Source organism: Corticium candelabrum, chromosome 3 (genome assembly GCF_963422355.1).
Source record: "Corticium candelabrum chromosome 3, ooCorCand1.1, whole genome shotgun sequence".
In the NCBI taxonomy this organism is placed as follows: domain Eukaryota; kingdom Metazoa; phylum Porifera; class Homoscleromorpha; order Homosclerophorida; family Plakinidae; genus Corticium; species Corticium candelabrum.
In genome coordinates this window covers 7,004,015-7,020,385 of record NC_085087.1, presented here as the reverse complement: position 1 = coordinate 7,020,385, position 16,371 = coordinate 7,004,015, and the positions used below count along the sequence as shown (strand labels likewise).

The window sequence follows — 16,371 nt, the reverse complement described above, 5'->3', positions numbered from 1 at the left end:
GCCTCCACAGTCGAGATGAAAGAAAAATTTTGATGTCATTTAGTAAAGTAGACAGCACATTGAGAGTTCTGATAGCTACAACAGCATTTGGGATGGGTGTTGACATTCCCAACATTAGGTGGATTGTTCATTGGAGTCCTCCAAGACTCATTGAAGATTATGTCCAAGAGACTGGGCGAGCTGGAAGAGATGGCTCGACAGCAACTGCACTGCTCGTACATGGACATCTGCACAGGACAGTTTCATCCTCGATGAAGAAGTATGGACAAAATTTTACAACTTGTCGTAGGAAGTGCTTATTTGCTGGTAGTGAAGACAGTGCAGGAAAAGGATGTGGTTGTTGTGATGTTTGTGTACTTAGTTGTGACTGTGGTACCTGCTGTACCTTTGATCTTCCAGTGAAATAAATAACTGCATGTTGTAATGACTGTCTAAAATTCTAGATCATGTAGCGCTGCATGCATATCATGAATCATGCAATGAAACATAACTGTCTGACGTGTCGACGTGCTTTTGTGTTTGATGAAACCACCAGATGGTATCACCTTGTCGAGCAAGAGAAAACAGTTGGATGGAAGTAGTCTCCCTGAAGCTCCACATACTCTGGAAGTTACGCTGCAGGAACACGCGTAATCTCTAGCTCTTCCAAACAACACATCGAATCTGTGCCACCTTGGGACGTCCAGCATTTCTGTCGACGTGGTCTCTTTCTGGTTGCTACCGTATGTGTTCACCAAAGCAAAGCACAAAACACATGAAATGATTACCCAAACACAGAAAGACGACTCATCTTGTTTCGATGACGTTATGCAGCTCCGAGCCCTTCCAGATATCGCTCACTCTGGACTGTCTGCGGTCGCTTTAGACGTCAAAAACAGCAAACAACAAACAGCACCGAGTACGTTCGCATCCATCCAGTACGTTCGCATTCGGTCTCCGTTGTGACACGAGCGCACGACGCTAGATCGTACGACGTCGATCATGGCTGCATGAAATCGAAGCCTGTCGACGTCAACGTTCCCGCGGCCGCGTTTAATTAATCGCTGCTGTAAACATGCAGATTTTACAAACAGCAACGACTCTAGCTGTAGTCTTCGAGTTGTTCTCTACGAAACAAGAGAAACTAATGAGATAGGATTGCACTGCGTGCATACCAGTCTCGTCTTTAGTTAGCTACGAGCGTAAAAGAAGGACACCACAATAAGTGGTGGACTGCTTCGCGAGAAGCTCACTCTAAACGGGCTGAATTGACTTCCGGTTTGTCTGTCGGTATGTCGCTATGTTTGTTTGTACCTATGTTTGTTTGTAAGCGTGTGTCGCGCTCGGGGAGTTTGTCGAGCCAATCAGCAATCGTTTTGGGACGCGAAATGTAGTTGACGTAATACTAGCTTGTCAGTGTGAATCACTCTCGGGAATTTGTTGAGCCAATCAGTAGTCCTTTGTGAGACTAACAATGGGTGACGTAACAATACCGCGCATTGTGACAGAAAAGCCGAGATGTCGTCAACCTTCATTTTACGGTCAAACTGTCGTCAAACAGAGAAGCGCAGAGTAAAGTTCAGGTAATAGCTGTATGTGTTTGTTACTTTTTACAAAAGAATCGCAAAACAAACAAATTCATCGTTCTTCAAGAAGCTAAGATAAGGACCCATGGGACCATGCATCTAGCTAAGCACCGTTGCATGCACACCAAAAGCATGTCATCCGCGATCTCCAAGAGAGCAATATGTTCTAAGTAGGACTGATGATGAACGATCGACGTCGTCTTGCAAGAAAGATTCGTAGGAAACGTTGACGCTACTTTCTTCTGGATCCGGTCGCTAGATATACGTGATGTCGCTTCACAGTATCTTCTATGCAGCTGCCAAGGGCGTAGACACCGGGGGGGCTTTGGGGGCTCAAGCCCCCCCAGAATTTGAGACTTGTATTTCAAATCTTTGATACATTAAGGGATAGGCAGTACGCGTACAACACAACACTACATTTACTAATTCAAAAGAGTTTAATCAAAGTGTCCGAATAGTCGTCTTCTGCTTTCATTACGTGTAACAAACTCATTCGCAACACCTTTTATTGGTAATGCATCAGTTTTGTCCTTATGGATATGGAGTATCATAGACCAGTTGAGACGACATTCACTTATTGTAGAACGTAGCCATGTCTTGAGTCTACGGAGAGCACTAAAACTTCTTTCACTTGTGGCGTTTGTTGCCGGCATTACCAGAATGAGCTTGACTACTTTGATGACTTCAGAAAAAAACTGTCTTTCTGCACTGCTTAAGGATTTGAGGTATACGACCAGAGACCGTACATCCGTCAGTGGCTGTTCAGTACCTGCATGAAGAAGAGTGAGCTGTGTTTGAAGTCGGTCTGGGTGACTGAAATCATCACCATAAAAATTGACAATCTCTTTCAGTGCTTCCGATTGCTGGGGTTGCTGAAGAGAAGTTACAACTGTCTCTAATTTCTGTAACATGTTGAATCCTTTCTGATGAAATCTATCTTTGACTGCTGCTAAAATCAAGTCAATGGCCTCAAAGTAAGCCCTTCGATAGATCTCCTTCACTTCTACTGGATGTACTGTTGCACCTTCTCCTACCTCGAATTGTCTTGGAACTTTCCTACGTCGTGGAAGGGTAGGGGATGGCACTTGAAGTGACAATCTTTTGCGTTCAACGTACTTCCAAAATATATCAAAGCATTCATCAGATCTCATTGACTGGATAGTTGTTGTTGTAGTACTGACTAGCTTTTGGCCTTCGCATGCTGAAATAGTAGAACTCTGTAAGGATCGGGACAGGTTGTCCACTATGTTCAGCAGCTTTCTTCCAAGTTCAACACCATAAACGAAGTCAAATGTGTCCATCTGCAAAGCGATTCCTCCAATTCTAGCTCTCATCTCAGTATCCTTTGTGGCTTCTTTTGCCACATCCCAAGTCATCTGAAGTGTAGTGTAGTTTTCAGATATTGACGTTAATGCCTCAGCCCTGACCGTCCATCGTGTAGGACAAAGAATCCGTAGTCCTGGAGAGCCAGCAGTGACAACATCTTTAAACTTCTTGAAGATGCTTTCACGTTTGGGTGATTTTTTTATCAACTTAGTAATTTCATGTACGGTCTCCAGAGCACTTCGCATGACCTTGATACCTTTCAACACATCCTGAGTCGCTAGGTTTAATGCATGACCATAGCAGTGTGTGTACAACGCACGGGGCTCTAGATCATTTAGTCTTTTTGCAACGCCTGACTTCGCTCCTGCCATGTTACTAGCGCCGTCGTAGCACTGGCCTCGGCAATGGTCAATCCTTAGATTCATGCGTAACAGGATATCTTGAACTGTTGCTAGTATAGAGTCAGCAGAAGTTGAGTCTAAGCTATACAGCCCTATTACTTCCTCATGGACTTCCAGATCATCATCTACGTATCGAAGACAGAAGACCATTTGTTCAGTATTGGACAAATCTGTAGTTTCATCTACCATGATAGTGTACCACTTTCCCGATACCTTCCTAACAACATCTCTCAGAATCATTAATGCCATGATACTGAGAATTTCATTTTGTATACAGGGGCTTGTGAACTTGGCCTGGCATTTGTCTAACCATTTCCAGAGCCTCGGATTGTCTTCAGCACGCATAATGAGGAGTTGCATTAAGTTGGAATCCCTTTCAAGAGCGACACTACCTTCAGGTTTAGACCGACCACGCATGGCGAGACCTTGCCGAGCAAGGTATCGAATGCAACTAATAATTATCTGTAACATATTCCTATTCTCAACCATTTCTTCTGCATAACCTTTCCCTAGCATTTGCCCAACATTCTGTTCCTTGCCAACCACCATATCCATAGCATCACGATGAAAGACTGATTTCTGATGTTTTTCAAATTTAGTGAGTGCTTTCTTCCAGTCTGTAAAGCCAGTTCTCACGAATTTATCGTCCAAGTTCCCAGCGCGCAGAGCAACTGAGCCTAAGTCCTTCTTCTCCGCCACCTGGCAGTAGAAGCAGAAGACTTTGTCATCTGCTTCTTGATAATGCAACCACGGGTATCTTCTATACCAAGAAGAACAGAATGCTCGCTGCTGCTTAGCAAATGTGCGATATGGGAAGGACAGCAAGGGTTGGTGAGGACTCCAAGGCATCAAGGTGGGCTGAGGCTGGGCGCCAGCAACCGGTCTTGTCTCGGAGGCATCAGTTGCGTCGGGCTGGTGAGAGTGGTGGCCGCTTTCAGAACTTGTAGAGGCTGGTCCAGCCACGTTGCTAGTTTGGGCGTGCTCTTGGGCGTCTTCTTCACCTGAGACATTGCTTTCATGGTCAATGCCAGTGGGATAGTTAGTTACACTTCCATCCGGTTGTTGCGCTTTCCGCAGCCACGCTATCAGAGACATTGTGATACGGATGCAGTCGGGTGATGAACGTGCACTGGGCGCATGCGCAAAAGCACAATTAGGCCTCTTGGTGAAGCCCCCCCAGTTTTAGAATTGTGTCTACGCCCCTGCAGCTAGGAGACGTACATCGATCTCTCGCTACAACGAATTAGCGGAACGAAAGATGCATGGCGACGGTTTAATAAAAGTATGACAATGACCAGTAGCGTAGCTAGGCATGAGGCAGTGAGGCAGTTGCCTCGGTAGGAAAAATGGGCGTGGCATTTGTCACGTGGTCACTTTCAGGTCACACTTCTATCACGTGTCTGTGCTTTATTATGGCAGAGCCGCCAAAGAAGAAGAGAAAGCAGCTGTCTATTCAGTTGGCCTTGGGGTAAGCATAGGATACTAGACTGTGTTTTACGTTGGGCGAGGCCCCGTTGTAGTTTGAGTTTGTAGGATCACGTGTCATAGTCTCCCCCATGCAAGTGCTCCCCAGTCACTGCCATCTAGCTCACTGGTGGGAGTGCGTCCCTATACTCAGGCCTATGCATGAATTATCAGTCCCAGTAACTTTTATATTAATAAAAAAATTAATATTAATATCAATTTGCCTCGGTAAGAAAAAAATCCTGGCTACGCCACTGAATGACTGATAGTCCATCTCAATAGTTAATTAATTTATTAACTTCCAGTGATGCGAGAGTTGCGTAGCTGTGTGAATTCGAAGTAGTGTGGGACATTCATGGTATTTAGTTAATTATCTTTAATCACATTGATAATCCCATGTGTTTTCAAAGAACTACTCTTTACCTTTTAGCAACAACTAAACTAATGATTAATTAATGAAAATGAAAATAAATAAACAAAATTTAATAAATATACATTAATTAATATTGACAATAAACACACAAACACACACACACACACACACACACACACACAAACACACACACACACACACACACACACACACACACACACACACACACACACACACACACACAATACGTCACTTCTGTCACTTGTGCTTAATTCGAAGTGTAGTGTGGGACATTGATGATATTTAGTTAATTATCTTTAATCACATCGACGCATCCTTGTGTTTTCAAAGAATTATACATTCTAGCAACAAGTTAATAAATAAATATATGTTAATGCATGGTTGGGAGACGATATCCAGTTTATTGACCGAGGTCTCGAGAGGCTTCTCGAGATAATTAGCCGAATAAACTGAATATGGTCGACCCTACCATGCATTAACCTATCTGTTGCATGTTTAACATCCTACTGTAATTATAGTTTATAGATTGTTCAAGTTGAATTAGAGTGGTTGTGTATTGCAATGACAGCTAAAGTTTTATGTCAAACAACCACATTTTGACAGCTGTGAAGTGTTGTGGACGTGCACGTCGGCCCCATAAGGCCACGTGTTCAAAAGTATTAGTACAGTATATTATCCACGTGTTTTGCTAGCATGATGTCGGATCAGAAAGAAGACCGTAATAATGGCCAGGACGACGACGACAGATAAGACGCGTTGGTTTAAAAAAGCATGCCACTAGTATTAGCAGCTTGACAGCAGATTTGCTGAAAAGACGAGTACAGTAAGGGTACAATTTGCAAGAACACGACTGCCTGCAACAGTCGGGTGATGCGAATATTTGAAGCACGGAGAAGTAATCGAAACGAGGATGCTCCACAAGAAGAGCAGGTACCGACAGACAGACTTTCGCTCAACGAAGGATTCACAACTAGATGCAGCCAAACCACAGACGGATTGTCAAAAGTCTGTTACAATTACGTCGAGCACGGATCGATCCAAAAATCATAGTGGTGTACTGAGTGATTTACGGCATCCAAACAAAAAAGTCACAAGGTAAACTATAGTCAAGCTCCAACGTGACTCTGTGAGGTAATAGCATTTTGTGGTTTGTGGTTTAGAAGGTACGCTAATGAAGAAGCCGGTGACCGTTGCCACGTAAAAATTTTGTATCTCTATGTAGAAGTAAGTTGCCAGCAGGATTTTCCCGAAAAGCATTCTATTATAAACCTTTGTTATCTACACCTTCATTTGGTCCTTGGTATTCAAAGCAAGTAATCGGTCCTAACACGTTGGCTACAATGATGAAAGTGATGACAGCTGAAGCTGGCCTTCCGGTTCGAACCAACCATGCACGCTCTTCGAGTTACTAGTGCGACAAGGCTGTTTCAAGCGGGAGTTTCTGAACATGTCATTCAAGGCAGAACCGGCCACAAAACCCTGCAAGCACTGAGACGATACCAAGAGCCATCTGAATTGCAGCAAATGGCAGCGTGCAAAGTTTTGTCTAGATAATGGCCATGCACACACAGATGCACACATCACCTCCAATCTCAGACCTGCAGACATGCGGATTACACAATCATGCAGAGCCGTTACCTCACCATTAGACTTGTATTAATTTACTAGAAAGTGCAGCTGTCACTGTAGATGCATGTACTTGCTGTGTCTGAGAAAGTCCAATAATATTTTAATCTAAGTCACATGTTCAGGGTGGCTCCATAATTATGCCCATGTCTGTACCTCACAAAGTGCTACTCTAACCAATACCTGCATGCCCCTTGGTCCCCATCTATTTATCCTTCTACTCACATGTGTGTGTGTGTGTGTGTGTGTGTGTGTGTGTGTGTGTGTGTGTGTGTGTGTGTGTGTGTGTGTCTGTGTGTCTGTGTGTGTTTTATATTGTAGGAGTCGGGACACTTTGGATCAAAACGACATCACCAACAGAAAGCCTGGATGTGGAATCACATTCGACATCAAATACTGTCCAGGTTATCCTCCACCATACATGGGCAACCGACTATTGTACATTGAGAGTCGTAACTGTTTTAATTGTGCAGCTTCAGACGACATCCTGCGGTACAGGAATCCTATGCAAAGTATGAAGAGCTGGTTGTCGATGGTGTGTTGACACCGGGAGCAGCTGCAGACAAGTTACTTGCATGCTTTCTGGATGACAGACGAGCAAATGAGAGTGAAGCCAAGAAATAGTGAAATCCCAGTCTTGTCTAATGTTTAGACACATGGACACGTATCTGCGTATATTTTGAATAATTTCAATAAAATCACCGATGAGCTGTATGTACAGCAAATATTTCTGTATCAAGTGTGCATCAAGGCTGAACATATCCGGGCATGAACACATCCGGGCATGCAGGATTAAAATTAGATTGTACGTGACCACTCAGTCTCGCCGCGTTGTCAGCCCGCCATTTTCTGCTTCATTGTTTATGACACTTACACGGCCGGTACGTCAAATTTTCAGCGACTAAAACGTTAGTTACGTTTGTCTATGTTTCTCTAATCGCATGTGAGCGAATGGACAACGTCACACGTTCATTGCAAGACAAGAAAGTTGATTTTAGGTTATCGTGCTTTTGCAATCGGTAGAGAGAAGGAAGTTTGTGCAAGAGAGGGTAGGAAGGAGGCAGTGTGAGCAACGAAGAGATGAAAATTTGCTTTTTCAATGTAGGCCACGCCCTCATCGCTACTCAATCTCGCGTTTGTTTGAATGTTGAGACGTCTCGACGGTTACTTTTCATTGAGATCCGTTTGCGCATCGTATTTGCAGTTCTAGCGTTTGTGTCACGTTCTATTCGTGTTCTGTTCTCGCAATGAACGCGCGCAGCGACTCAACAAGCTGAGTTGGCCCTTCCTATTTGGCCCGTAGCCATCTCCTTCCACTTTTTATTTCTTAATTCGTCGTTGGACCGCACAGTGCATCTTTTTTGCGGGTAGGCAGCGACGGGGGAGGGGCTGGAGTTATTAATGTTGGCCCCTCCTACTCTTGTCGACTGAAAGAAAACATATCTGTATTCAGTCAGAGATGCGACGGGTAGTATGACAGATATGTAGATATCAATAAGATAGCGTTGTTTGTCTATAAATTCTGTGGTGACTTTATGTTCTTATTTAGATTCCTTGTTAACACATGGAGATCAGAAGGAAGATCTTTGGTAAGCATTGCAATATTGTAAATGTTAATTAATGTTTTAGTTTTAATGTTGAAAATTGTGGTGAATTAAGATGTTAGTGTGTGTGTGTGTGTGTGTGTGTGTGTGTGTGGCATCTGTAGCTCAGTTGGTTAGAGAGTTGCATTTGGAGAATGGAAACATGTGGGACGTTGAGGTCATAGGTTTGCAGACGAGTACAGATGTAATTTCCTTGGGCAAGAAATTCACACACAATTGCCTCTCTCGACTCAGTAGTATAAATGAGTACCTGGTCATTGACTGGGGGTGGACTAGACCGCTGGCTTGGCAGAACATCACGCAGCATATACGGGTATGTGTGGACTTGAGGTCCAGTCTCGCGGCTGTGCCAAAGTCAGTGACATTCGATGCTCTGGCCATGCATCAAGGGGTTTGTCAGTGCGGCCTAAAACTTTGAGTAGCACCGGGGGGGGGTCCCTACCTAGAAATAGGCAGGGGTGCTATTTTTGGAACTTTCTGAAGGGCATATCCATTTGTGTGTGTGTGTGTGTGTGTGTGTGTGTGTGTGTGTGTGTGTGTGTGTGTGTGTGTGTGTGTGTGTGTATGTGTGTGTGTGACATGTTGCATGTTGCTGAGAAACAGAATGTGTTTGAGTACAACAATGATTGTATTTGATAGATCTTTATGAGAAAGGAGTGACACTTGGTAAAGAAGGTAATTATCGTGAGGCGGCTAAAGTTCTAGAACAAGCCAAACAAATGGCAGAAGAGAATTTAGACACAAAAGACAAAGTGAGACTGGGAGGTGAGGAATGTTGTTTGATTGAAAATATTGCAGGAATTCTAAATTAACGGTTTGTGTCTCTGTTGTGATGTTTAGTTATTTGTATTCTGGGGGAGATATACATTAATAATGGAGAATATACGAAAGGACAAGCTCTTCTTGAAGACATTCTATCAGTTCAGAGACAAGAGACACCTAATGTTGTATTAGCTGACAGTGAGTTGTATTGTAATGTTTGTTGAAAGTTACAGATAAGCTAGGACGTATGGAAGCTGTTGCATGATGTTTTAGGGAAATGTCTGTAGTATTGTGGGTTCAAATTTGATTTAAACAAATATTGAGAAATGTTTGTCTGTACAACTTTGTGTGAAGTTTGACTAACTTTGAAATGTTAATTAAGACAAAATGTCTGATCAGTAGAAACAATTATTTAGAGCACAACAAACGTACCTTGTTTGGCAGACTTATGTGTACAAAGAGTGATTTTATCCAGGATAGCAATGCTGGAGTGAGTGATTGCAAGCGTTAGCAATCTGCCTCTTGATTGAACAAGAGAACCCTTTCATGTACTTATTGACTTTACAAAGCTCTACACAACACTGATGGATATCAATTATTATTTGATGTCAGTCAATAATATTAATGAACGAACTAGTTAATATTAATAGGCACCCCTCAGTTTTTCCTTTGGGAACCCTGGATATGTGTTGTTTTGCTTGATTTAAATGTTTGATCAAAAGAATGTTTAAAGGCAGCAAGTGCATTTTATGAGAGAGTGAGACATGAGTGAAGTTTGTAGACACAATTGTCTAACTGTTGACAAATGATTGTGTTGGTGGATTAAACTGTTCAGATTAGAGTTATTGATATTAATGTTGTCCCCATCTATTAGTCGGTTGCTTAGTTATCATATCTGTTTAAATACTATCAAGGGTGTCTATGTGGGTATAAGAGTTGTAAGACAAGGATGTGTGTGTGTGTGTGTGTGTGTGTGTGTGTGTGTGTGTGTGTGTGTGTGTGTGTGTGTGTGTGTGTGTGTGTGTGTGTAATTAATTAAAATATTTTGTCAAAAGAGAATGTGAAGGATTATAGGTGGATAATCAAGTGACACTTGCACTTGACATCTCAAAGTTTGTGATCAAGTGACTATTAAGAGATGCATGTGTATTGAGTCAGCTACATTTACTAGTAATAACATATCAACTAAGTTACTGTTATGTCTCAATTAACATCTTAGGATGTCAAACATGATGTTGTGTGTACTTGTATGTATATGGTATATTACTGTGTGACTGACTTTTGGTTGTTTGTATTTATAGTCTTGCATGCTTTGGGTAAATGTTACTACAATCAATACAAATCCATGGATGCCACACGATTGCTAGAGGAGAGCTTGTCAATATATCAGAAATACGTCTCAGCTAATGATGTTCGTTTGACAAATAGTAAGTGTTGTGTGTGAGTAATTGTTGTTTTGAAAGATTTTCAACTTATTTGACAAGAGGATATGATGTTTGTCTTGCCACCGGTCTGTCTGTCTTTCTCATGTGTCTCTTCCTGCTTGTGTGTTTGTGTATGTGTGAGAGTTTCTTTATTATTGAATTTACTGGAGTGTGCATTCTATGTTGATCTCTTCAGGTTTCACATCTCTCTTGTGGACCATTGTTTGTCTCTATTTTCTATCTTTTTGGTTTGTCTCATTATGTTAGACAAAGCACATATAAACAGGAAATCAAATTACTGTTGCATGATGAGATACAGCAATTATATATACTGACATTATGTGTAAAGCCTGTTTCACAATATTGACGCCAACGTCAGCGTCGTCCTGTTCACAATATCTTGAGACGTCACTAAGTTGCACGTCAAGGTTGGTCTGGAGTCTCGAGTCAGATTGCGCACGCGTGTCTAATCATGGACAACTATTCTGATGATGATCCTTCTCTTGGTGTTTCTCTTGCACCGTCATTCACGTTTCATCCATTTCTAGATCCAAGAAGCTTACAGCTCTGCTGATTCGCTAGAAATGCCCACGTGGTTACATTTGACGCTGACAACTTCCGGGTTTTGACGCTGGAATGGAAGTTTGCTCTATCCCGGCGTCATGACGCCACGTTGACACCGCGCCACTTTGTCTTTGTTCACAATATTGACGTCTAGGTGGACGCCGTGTTGACGTCGACGTCAATATTGTGAACCAGACTTAAGGAAACAGACACAAGAGTATCTAAAGCTTTAGAGGGCTTGACTTATAGCTGGTGTGTGTCAGTCTGTCTCTGTTTGTCCATCTGTCTGTCTGTCTCTGTTTGTCCATCTGTCTGTCAAATTTTCATATATTTTTATACATCAAAGCTAATACAGGTGAAACTAAAGTAACAGCTAATGAACAACAAGTGTCACAACTACAATTACAATTACACAAATAACAATTAGCATTAAAAAGCTCCCCTACGGAGCCTACAAACCGAAATTTAGTTTACTGAATTGAAAGTTGAACAACATCTAAACTCTGGTCAGTATTCTGTCCATATGTTACTCTGATCATCTTTCTAGCCAACACCGAGGCATTGCAACGCTGAAGTTGTACTGACAAGCGTCTTCTCCAATGTGTTTTAAAATCTGAGGGATTGTTTCTTCCTTCTTCATCTCTATATAGTTTGGAAAGTTTATTGAGGAACGTTGATGCTTCTTCTCCCCAACCACCAAAGTGCTCGAAAACTAGTGGAATAAGGGTAGGAGTGTACCCTCCAGGCAACTGCTCTTGAGAATATTTGTTATGTTTGATGTCTTCTCTTCTTCTTGCTGCAGCTCCATCCGTAGTTGCTGCACTTTGCAGAATGTCCTGGCTCCAGGGGTGAGCAAGGGCCACATCAAGCTCGACATTTCCCCCACATGTTGAGTCAAACACAACAATGTCTGCTCTATTGTTGGATGTTGTATATCTATCTTTTGGTTCAATTTGATGCTGGCATTGTAGACTGCTCATGCATTCAGACCAGCACAAAACAACAGAATTATGAGACCAAACTGGGCCTCCACCCATTTTGCATGTTAGTAAATGGTACCCTTCAACATCTAGTGACTTTCCACATTCACATTTAGTGGCCCAAGGTGGTAAAGACAAAGGTAGACCCAATCTGAGAGAAGCCGCCAAGACAAAATTGCCAGATGAAAGTGCAAACTTCTCTGAAGATGGAATGGAATCTAACCATGCTCCTGCTCCTTTACCTCTAATTGAACGCAATCGTGCTGCATCTCGGTTAGAACCAGTTTCAATCAACTGATCTGCTTTCGATTGTACAAATTCTGTTGTTAGACGATGTTGCAACTTTTTTGTGTTAGGCAACAAATCCGACAACGTTGAAATATCTTTGAGATGGTGTTCTAAAGTTAGCCCAATATCACTCGCATGATTAGATGATGTCACTAAAGAGTTGACTTGATCTTGAAGAGCAGGAAAGCGATCAGGCAATAGCTTAAGAGAATGTGCCCAGCTGGCAACAAAAGCAAAGGGTGCCACTTCGTTTAGGGAAGTCATACCAAAACCTCCTAGTCTTACTGGCAATGTTGCTTGCTTCCAAATATTTCCAGTGATGTCAACATTTCCTAGCAAACAAGAGAATGTAGATTTTGTTTGCTTGTCGTGGATAGTAGCTGCCTGTGCCAGTGTTTCTGGACACGTTCCTCTTGCTAAGTGATTTAGCCGTGTGGTATGACAGTATCTAAGAAGCAACATGGATGGTTGCACATTATCCAAGTCGACAAGCTGTCTACAAAGATCATTCCCTTTTTCTGCAATAGTGGAACATGCTCGTGCAACATATTCACGTTTCCCAATTGGTGTTCCTAGTATCACAATACCTTCACTCGAAACAGGTATGGTATATTCAGAAGAGAAGGTGTCTTCTTTGTCGTATGAACAGTATATTTCACATTTTGTTTCCTGTATTTCCAATCCTATTTTGAAAAATTCAGGTTGAAGAGTGGAAAAAGCATCAAGGACATGTTTTGCTGGTCCAACTAAGAAAACATCATCAAGATAAGCTAGCACTCTTATTGCTTGGAAATTGCTTTGCAAATCAACCAGGGTTTGTTGTATGCCTAAAGAAAACAGAACTGGTCCTAGAGGATCTCCCTGATGGATGCCTTCTTGAGATGACAAAATAACAGGGACGTTGTTCTGTAGGAAGACCAGAGGACCAAACCCAGAATACATTTGCATGACATGATTTGTCAAGATAGGAAAAGATTTCATCACTTGTTGCAGCAAATGGGAGCGGTGGATTGAATTAAAGGCATTTTTAGCATCAGTCTTCAGAACAATCCAGTCATTGTTGGCTTCTAGTAGAAGCTGGATATGGTGTAAAAGAAGATCTGTTCCTCCCTCTGTTGACACTCCATGCTGCAGAGGAGAAAAGAAATTCGAAAATTCACTTTTCATCTGTGCACAAATACATTTTGCAGTAATTCTTCTGAACACTTCTCCAATAGCTATTGGTCGAACGTCTCCTGAGGCTTTGGGCAAAGCAATCAGCCGTGCTGAGGACAACAACCTGGCAATTGAAACAGGGACTGATCCATTGGCAATACAAGAAAAAGCAAAATGCAACTGTTCAGCAGAAACCGTGTCGGAAGCAATAACTTTTAGGTGTTCATATCGCCATCCTGATGGGCCACACCCTGAGCCTCTTGGTGATTTCTTGATGGAATTAAACATATGTTGTTTTGACAAACTGATATGCATAGCAGGCGATGGCATGTCCGGAGATGGCATGTCCGGAATGTCAAACACCCGGATAGGATGCTTCTCAGCAAGCTTGTGAGCTGTATCTGGAGTAGCTGGAGCTAATCCTGAGCTTGTAAGAACACGAGCAGCTCTTGAAAGTTCACCACATCGGACCAGACTTAGGGCAGCTCTCTTGACGTGATCTCTGGAGTTAGCTTTAGCATTCCCTTTCTTTGTGTCTTCTCTACCGCTAGACAGTAAGTCCTCCCATTGGAAGTTACGGAACTGCTTATACATGGATTGCATGACAGATAGTTTTGCTTTTCCGCCCCTTGTAAGCGGTTGTAATACCATACGCGGTATCAGCAGCAGCAATTTCCAGCCTGTTTCATCTGTTGGGTCATTTCTGATCTTTCTGAAGGCTACTGAACAGCAATCCAGGAAGTTAGCTTTCATAGCAGGTTTGATCTTCTGCACCGTTCTCGCTGGAATCATTTTGAGGATCTCCTCTGATGATAAAGACCTGGATGTACTCCCACGCTTCAGTTTCCCGTGAAGGAGAAGCAGAAGACGTATAAGTTTCTGGTAGCACACCACGGGTTAGAGGCGCCTCAAAAGTAGGTAAGGTGTGAGCATTCTTTGAAGATGGTGATGGATTTGAAGGACATTGGCTGGAAACAGATTCAAATTCAAAACCAACGGTCGAGCAGGAAAGTTTCTTCTTGCATCGTGACAGATGTTGCCCAAGTTTCGCAAACAACTTTGAGCAATGGTGACATTTCGAAAGGTTCAAACGAGAGACAAACAAATCCGGGATGTCGTTAGCATCGTGAGATTGTCTGATATGACAAAGAACTCGCTGAATCTGGCCTTTGAAGGCACAGGAAACAACCGGACAACTTTCAAAGTCAGACTTATGATCAGGCATAACCAAACATTGTTCAAAAGAAATACAGATGAAACCGAAGACCGTGTTCAAAAACCTGGCATGTTCAAGCCACATCCGGGGTCTGTCTGTCTGTCCGTCTGTCTGTCTGTCCCGGATGTTGGTAGAGGTGGTGTCTCCTTTGTTTCTTCTGAGAAGTATTCCAACAGAGCGCCAAGGAAGAAGAAGTCTCAAGTTGACGTGTGCAGCTTCGGCTGCTACCGTCCTAACGAACATTGTTGCCCATCGGGGGCCCCTTCCGTCGTCGTTTGTGTCCGCTTTTCTGATTACCGTTTTGTTCTGGCTGTCCGCTGTCTACCAGAGTTCTGTCCTTTTTTCTTCGTCTGCGCTTCATGCGGCGTCTCTTGGTGTCTGCTGTTCGTGGGGGTTGTGTACGCACCATTTCCCGCTCTCTGAGCTGCGCGTCCGCCTTCGTCTGGCAGTTGGATTGTCTCTGGTCGTCGTTTCGTTGTTCCTGTTCCTGCCTGTGGCTCTCGGTGACGTCTGCTGTTTGTCATGGTTGTGTACGCACTATTTTCCTCTCTCTGAGCGATGCGTCCGCCTTTGTCTGGCAGTTGGATTGTCTCCATTTGTCGTCTCTTCGTTCCTGTTTCTTTCTGTGGCTTCTGGTGGCGTCTGCTGTTCGTCAGGGTTGTGCACGCACTATTTTCCTCTCTCTGAGCGATGCGTCCGCCTTCGTCTGGCAGTTGGATTGCCTCTATCCGTCATTCCTTCTTCAAATCAGCTCCCTCCTGTGGCTGGTGGCATCTGCTGTTCGTCAGGGTTGTGTACGCACTATTTTCCTCTCTCTGAGCGATGCGTCCATCTTTGTCTGGCAGTTGGATTGTCTCCATTTGTCATCTCTTCGTTTCTGTTCTCTTCTGTGACTTCTGGTGGCGTCTGCTGCTTGTCAGGGTTGTGTACGCACTATTTCCCTCTCTCTGAGCGATGCGTCCGCCTTCGTCTGGCAGTTGGACTGTCTCTAGTCGTCTTGGGAGTAGATAGAGACATTCAGTGTTTTACTCATTAGCAATAGTCTTGGACTACAAGTAGAACATTTCATTTTAACAATAACTGTTTGTAGTAGTGAAGATTGTTGACAATAAACTTGATTCTGTCTGTCCGTCTGTCTGTCTGTCTCTGTTTGTCCATCTGTCTATCTGTCTGACTGTCAATTACTTGTGTCAATAAAATGTTCCTAAAGCAACTGCATACTAGTAACTACATAAAGGGACATAGATTGTCTGTCTGTCTGTCTGTTTCTTTGTTTGTCTGTCTGTTTCACTGTTGGTGTGTTGGTATGTTTCTCTGTCTGTCTGTTTCATATGTCAATTTGTTTGTTTGTGTTTCTGTCTATTTGTCTGTCTTTCATTATAAAATTGCCAGATATCAAAATATAGGCATCACTGCAAGTTTTAGTGTCAAAAATCTGTTGAACAAAGTAGTAAAATTAGCTTTTCTTTTCTTAAAGGGCTGGACATGGCTGACGAGCTCTACAAATTTTATATTGTTATGGAACACTCCTACATGTATCAAGCACACTGATTATTGACTGTTGGTGTTGTTGCGCATGATCACACTTGACACTGTGCACGT

At 42.8% G+C, this 16,371-nt stretch overlaps 3 protein-coding genes across 3 annotated transcripts; 2 read left to right on the top strand and 1 right to left on the bottom strand.

The window, feature by feature from the left end:
• Positions 1-1,896: 1,896 nt before the first annotated feature.
• Positions 1,897-4,437, bottom strand: LOC134177719 (zinc finger MYM-type protein 1-like). The gene has a single exon (XM_062644497.1). The coding sequence runs from the start codon at positions 4,385-4,387 to the stop codon at positions 2,003-2,005; it is 2,385 nt and encodes a 794-aa protein (XP_062500481.1). The 5' UTR covers positions 4,388-4,437; the 3' UTR covers positions 1,897-2,002.
• Positions 4,438-5,848: 1,411 nt separating this feature from the next.
• Positions 5,849-7,479, top strand: LOC134177279 (uncharacterized). Its single transcript, XM_062644062.1, has 4 exons — positions 5,849-6,245; positions 6,311-6,374; positions 7,098-7,180; positions 7,250-7,479. The coding sequence occupies exons 1-4, from the start codon at positions 6,061-6,063 to the stop codon at positions 7,398-7,400; spliced, it is 483 nt and encodes a 160-aa protein (XP_062500046.1). The 5' UTR covers positions 5,849-6,060; the 3' UTR covers positions 7,401-7,479.
• Positions 7,480-8,243: 764 nt separating this feature from the next.
• On the top strand, positions 8,244-10,016 carry LOC134177718 (uncharacterized). Its single transcript, XM_062644496.1, has 5 exons — positions 8,244-8,365; positions 9,020-9,145; positions 9,221-9,340; positions 9,865-9,899; positions 9,978-10,016. The coding sequence occupies exons 1-5, from the start codon at positions 8,341-8,343 to the stop codon at positions 10,014-10,016; spliced, it is 345 nt and encodes a 114-aa protein (XP_062500480.1). The 5' UTR covers positions 8,244-8,340.
• The last annotated feature ends 6,355 nt before the right edge of the window (positions 10,017-16,371 follow it).

Bases quoted from the DNA above. Each gene is read 5' to 3' on its own strand.
- LOC134177719 (XM_062644497.1), bottom strand. From the start codon at position 4,387: ATGTCTCTGATAGCGTGGCTGCGGAAAGCGCAACAACCGGATGGAAGT.
- LOC134177718 (XM_062644496.1), top strand. From the start codon at position 8,341: ATGGAGATCAGAAGGAAGATCTTTG. The intron at 9,146-9,220 runs GTGAGGAATGTT...TGTGATGTTTAG, and splicing joins AGACAAAGTGAGACTGGGAG to TTATTTGTATTCTGGGGGAG. The intron at 9,900-9,977 runs GTGAGACATGAG...TAAACTGTTCAG, and splicing joins CAAGTGCATTTTATGAGAGA to ATTAGAGTTATTGATATTAA.
- LOC134177279 (XM_062644062.1), top strand. From the start codon at position 6,061: ATGCTCCACAAGAAGAGCAGGTACCGACAGACAGACTTTCGCTCAACG. The intron at 6,246-6,310 runs GTAAACTATAGT...TTTGTGGTTTAG, and splicing joins CCAAACAAAAAAGTCACAAG to AAGGTACGCTAATGAAGAAG. The intron at 6,375-7,097 runs GTAAGTTGCCAG...TTTATATTGTAG, and splicing joins TTTTGTATCTCTATGTAGAA to GAGTCGGGACACTTTGGATC.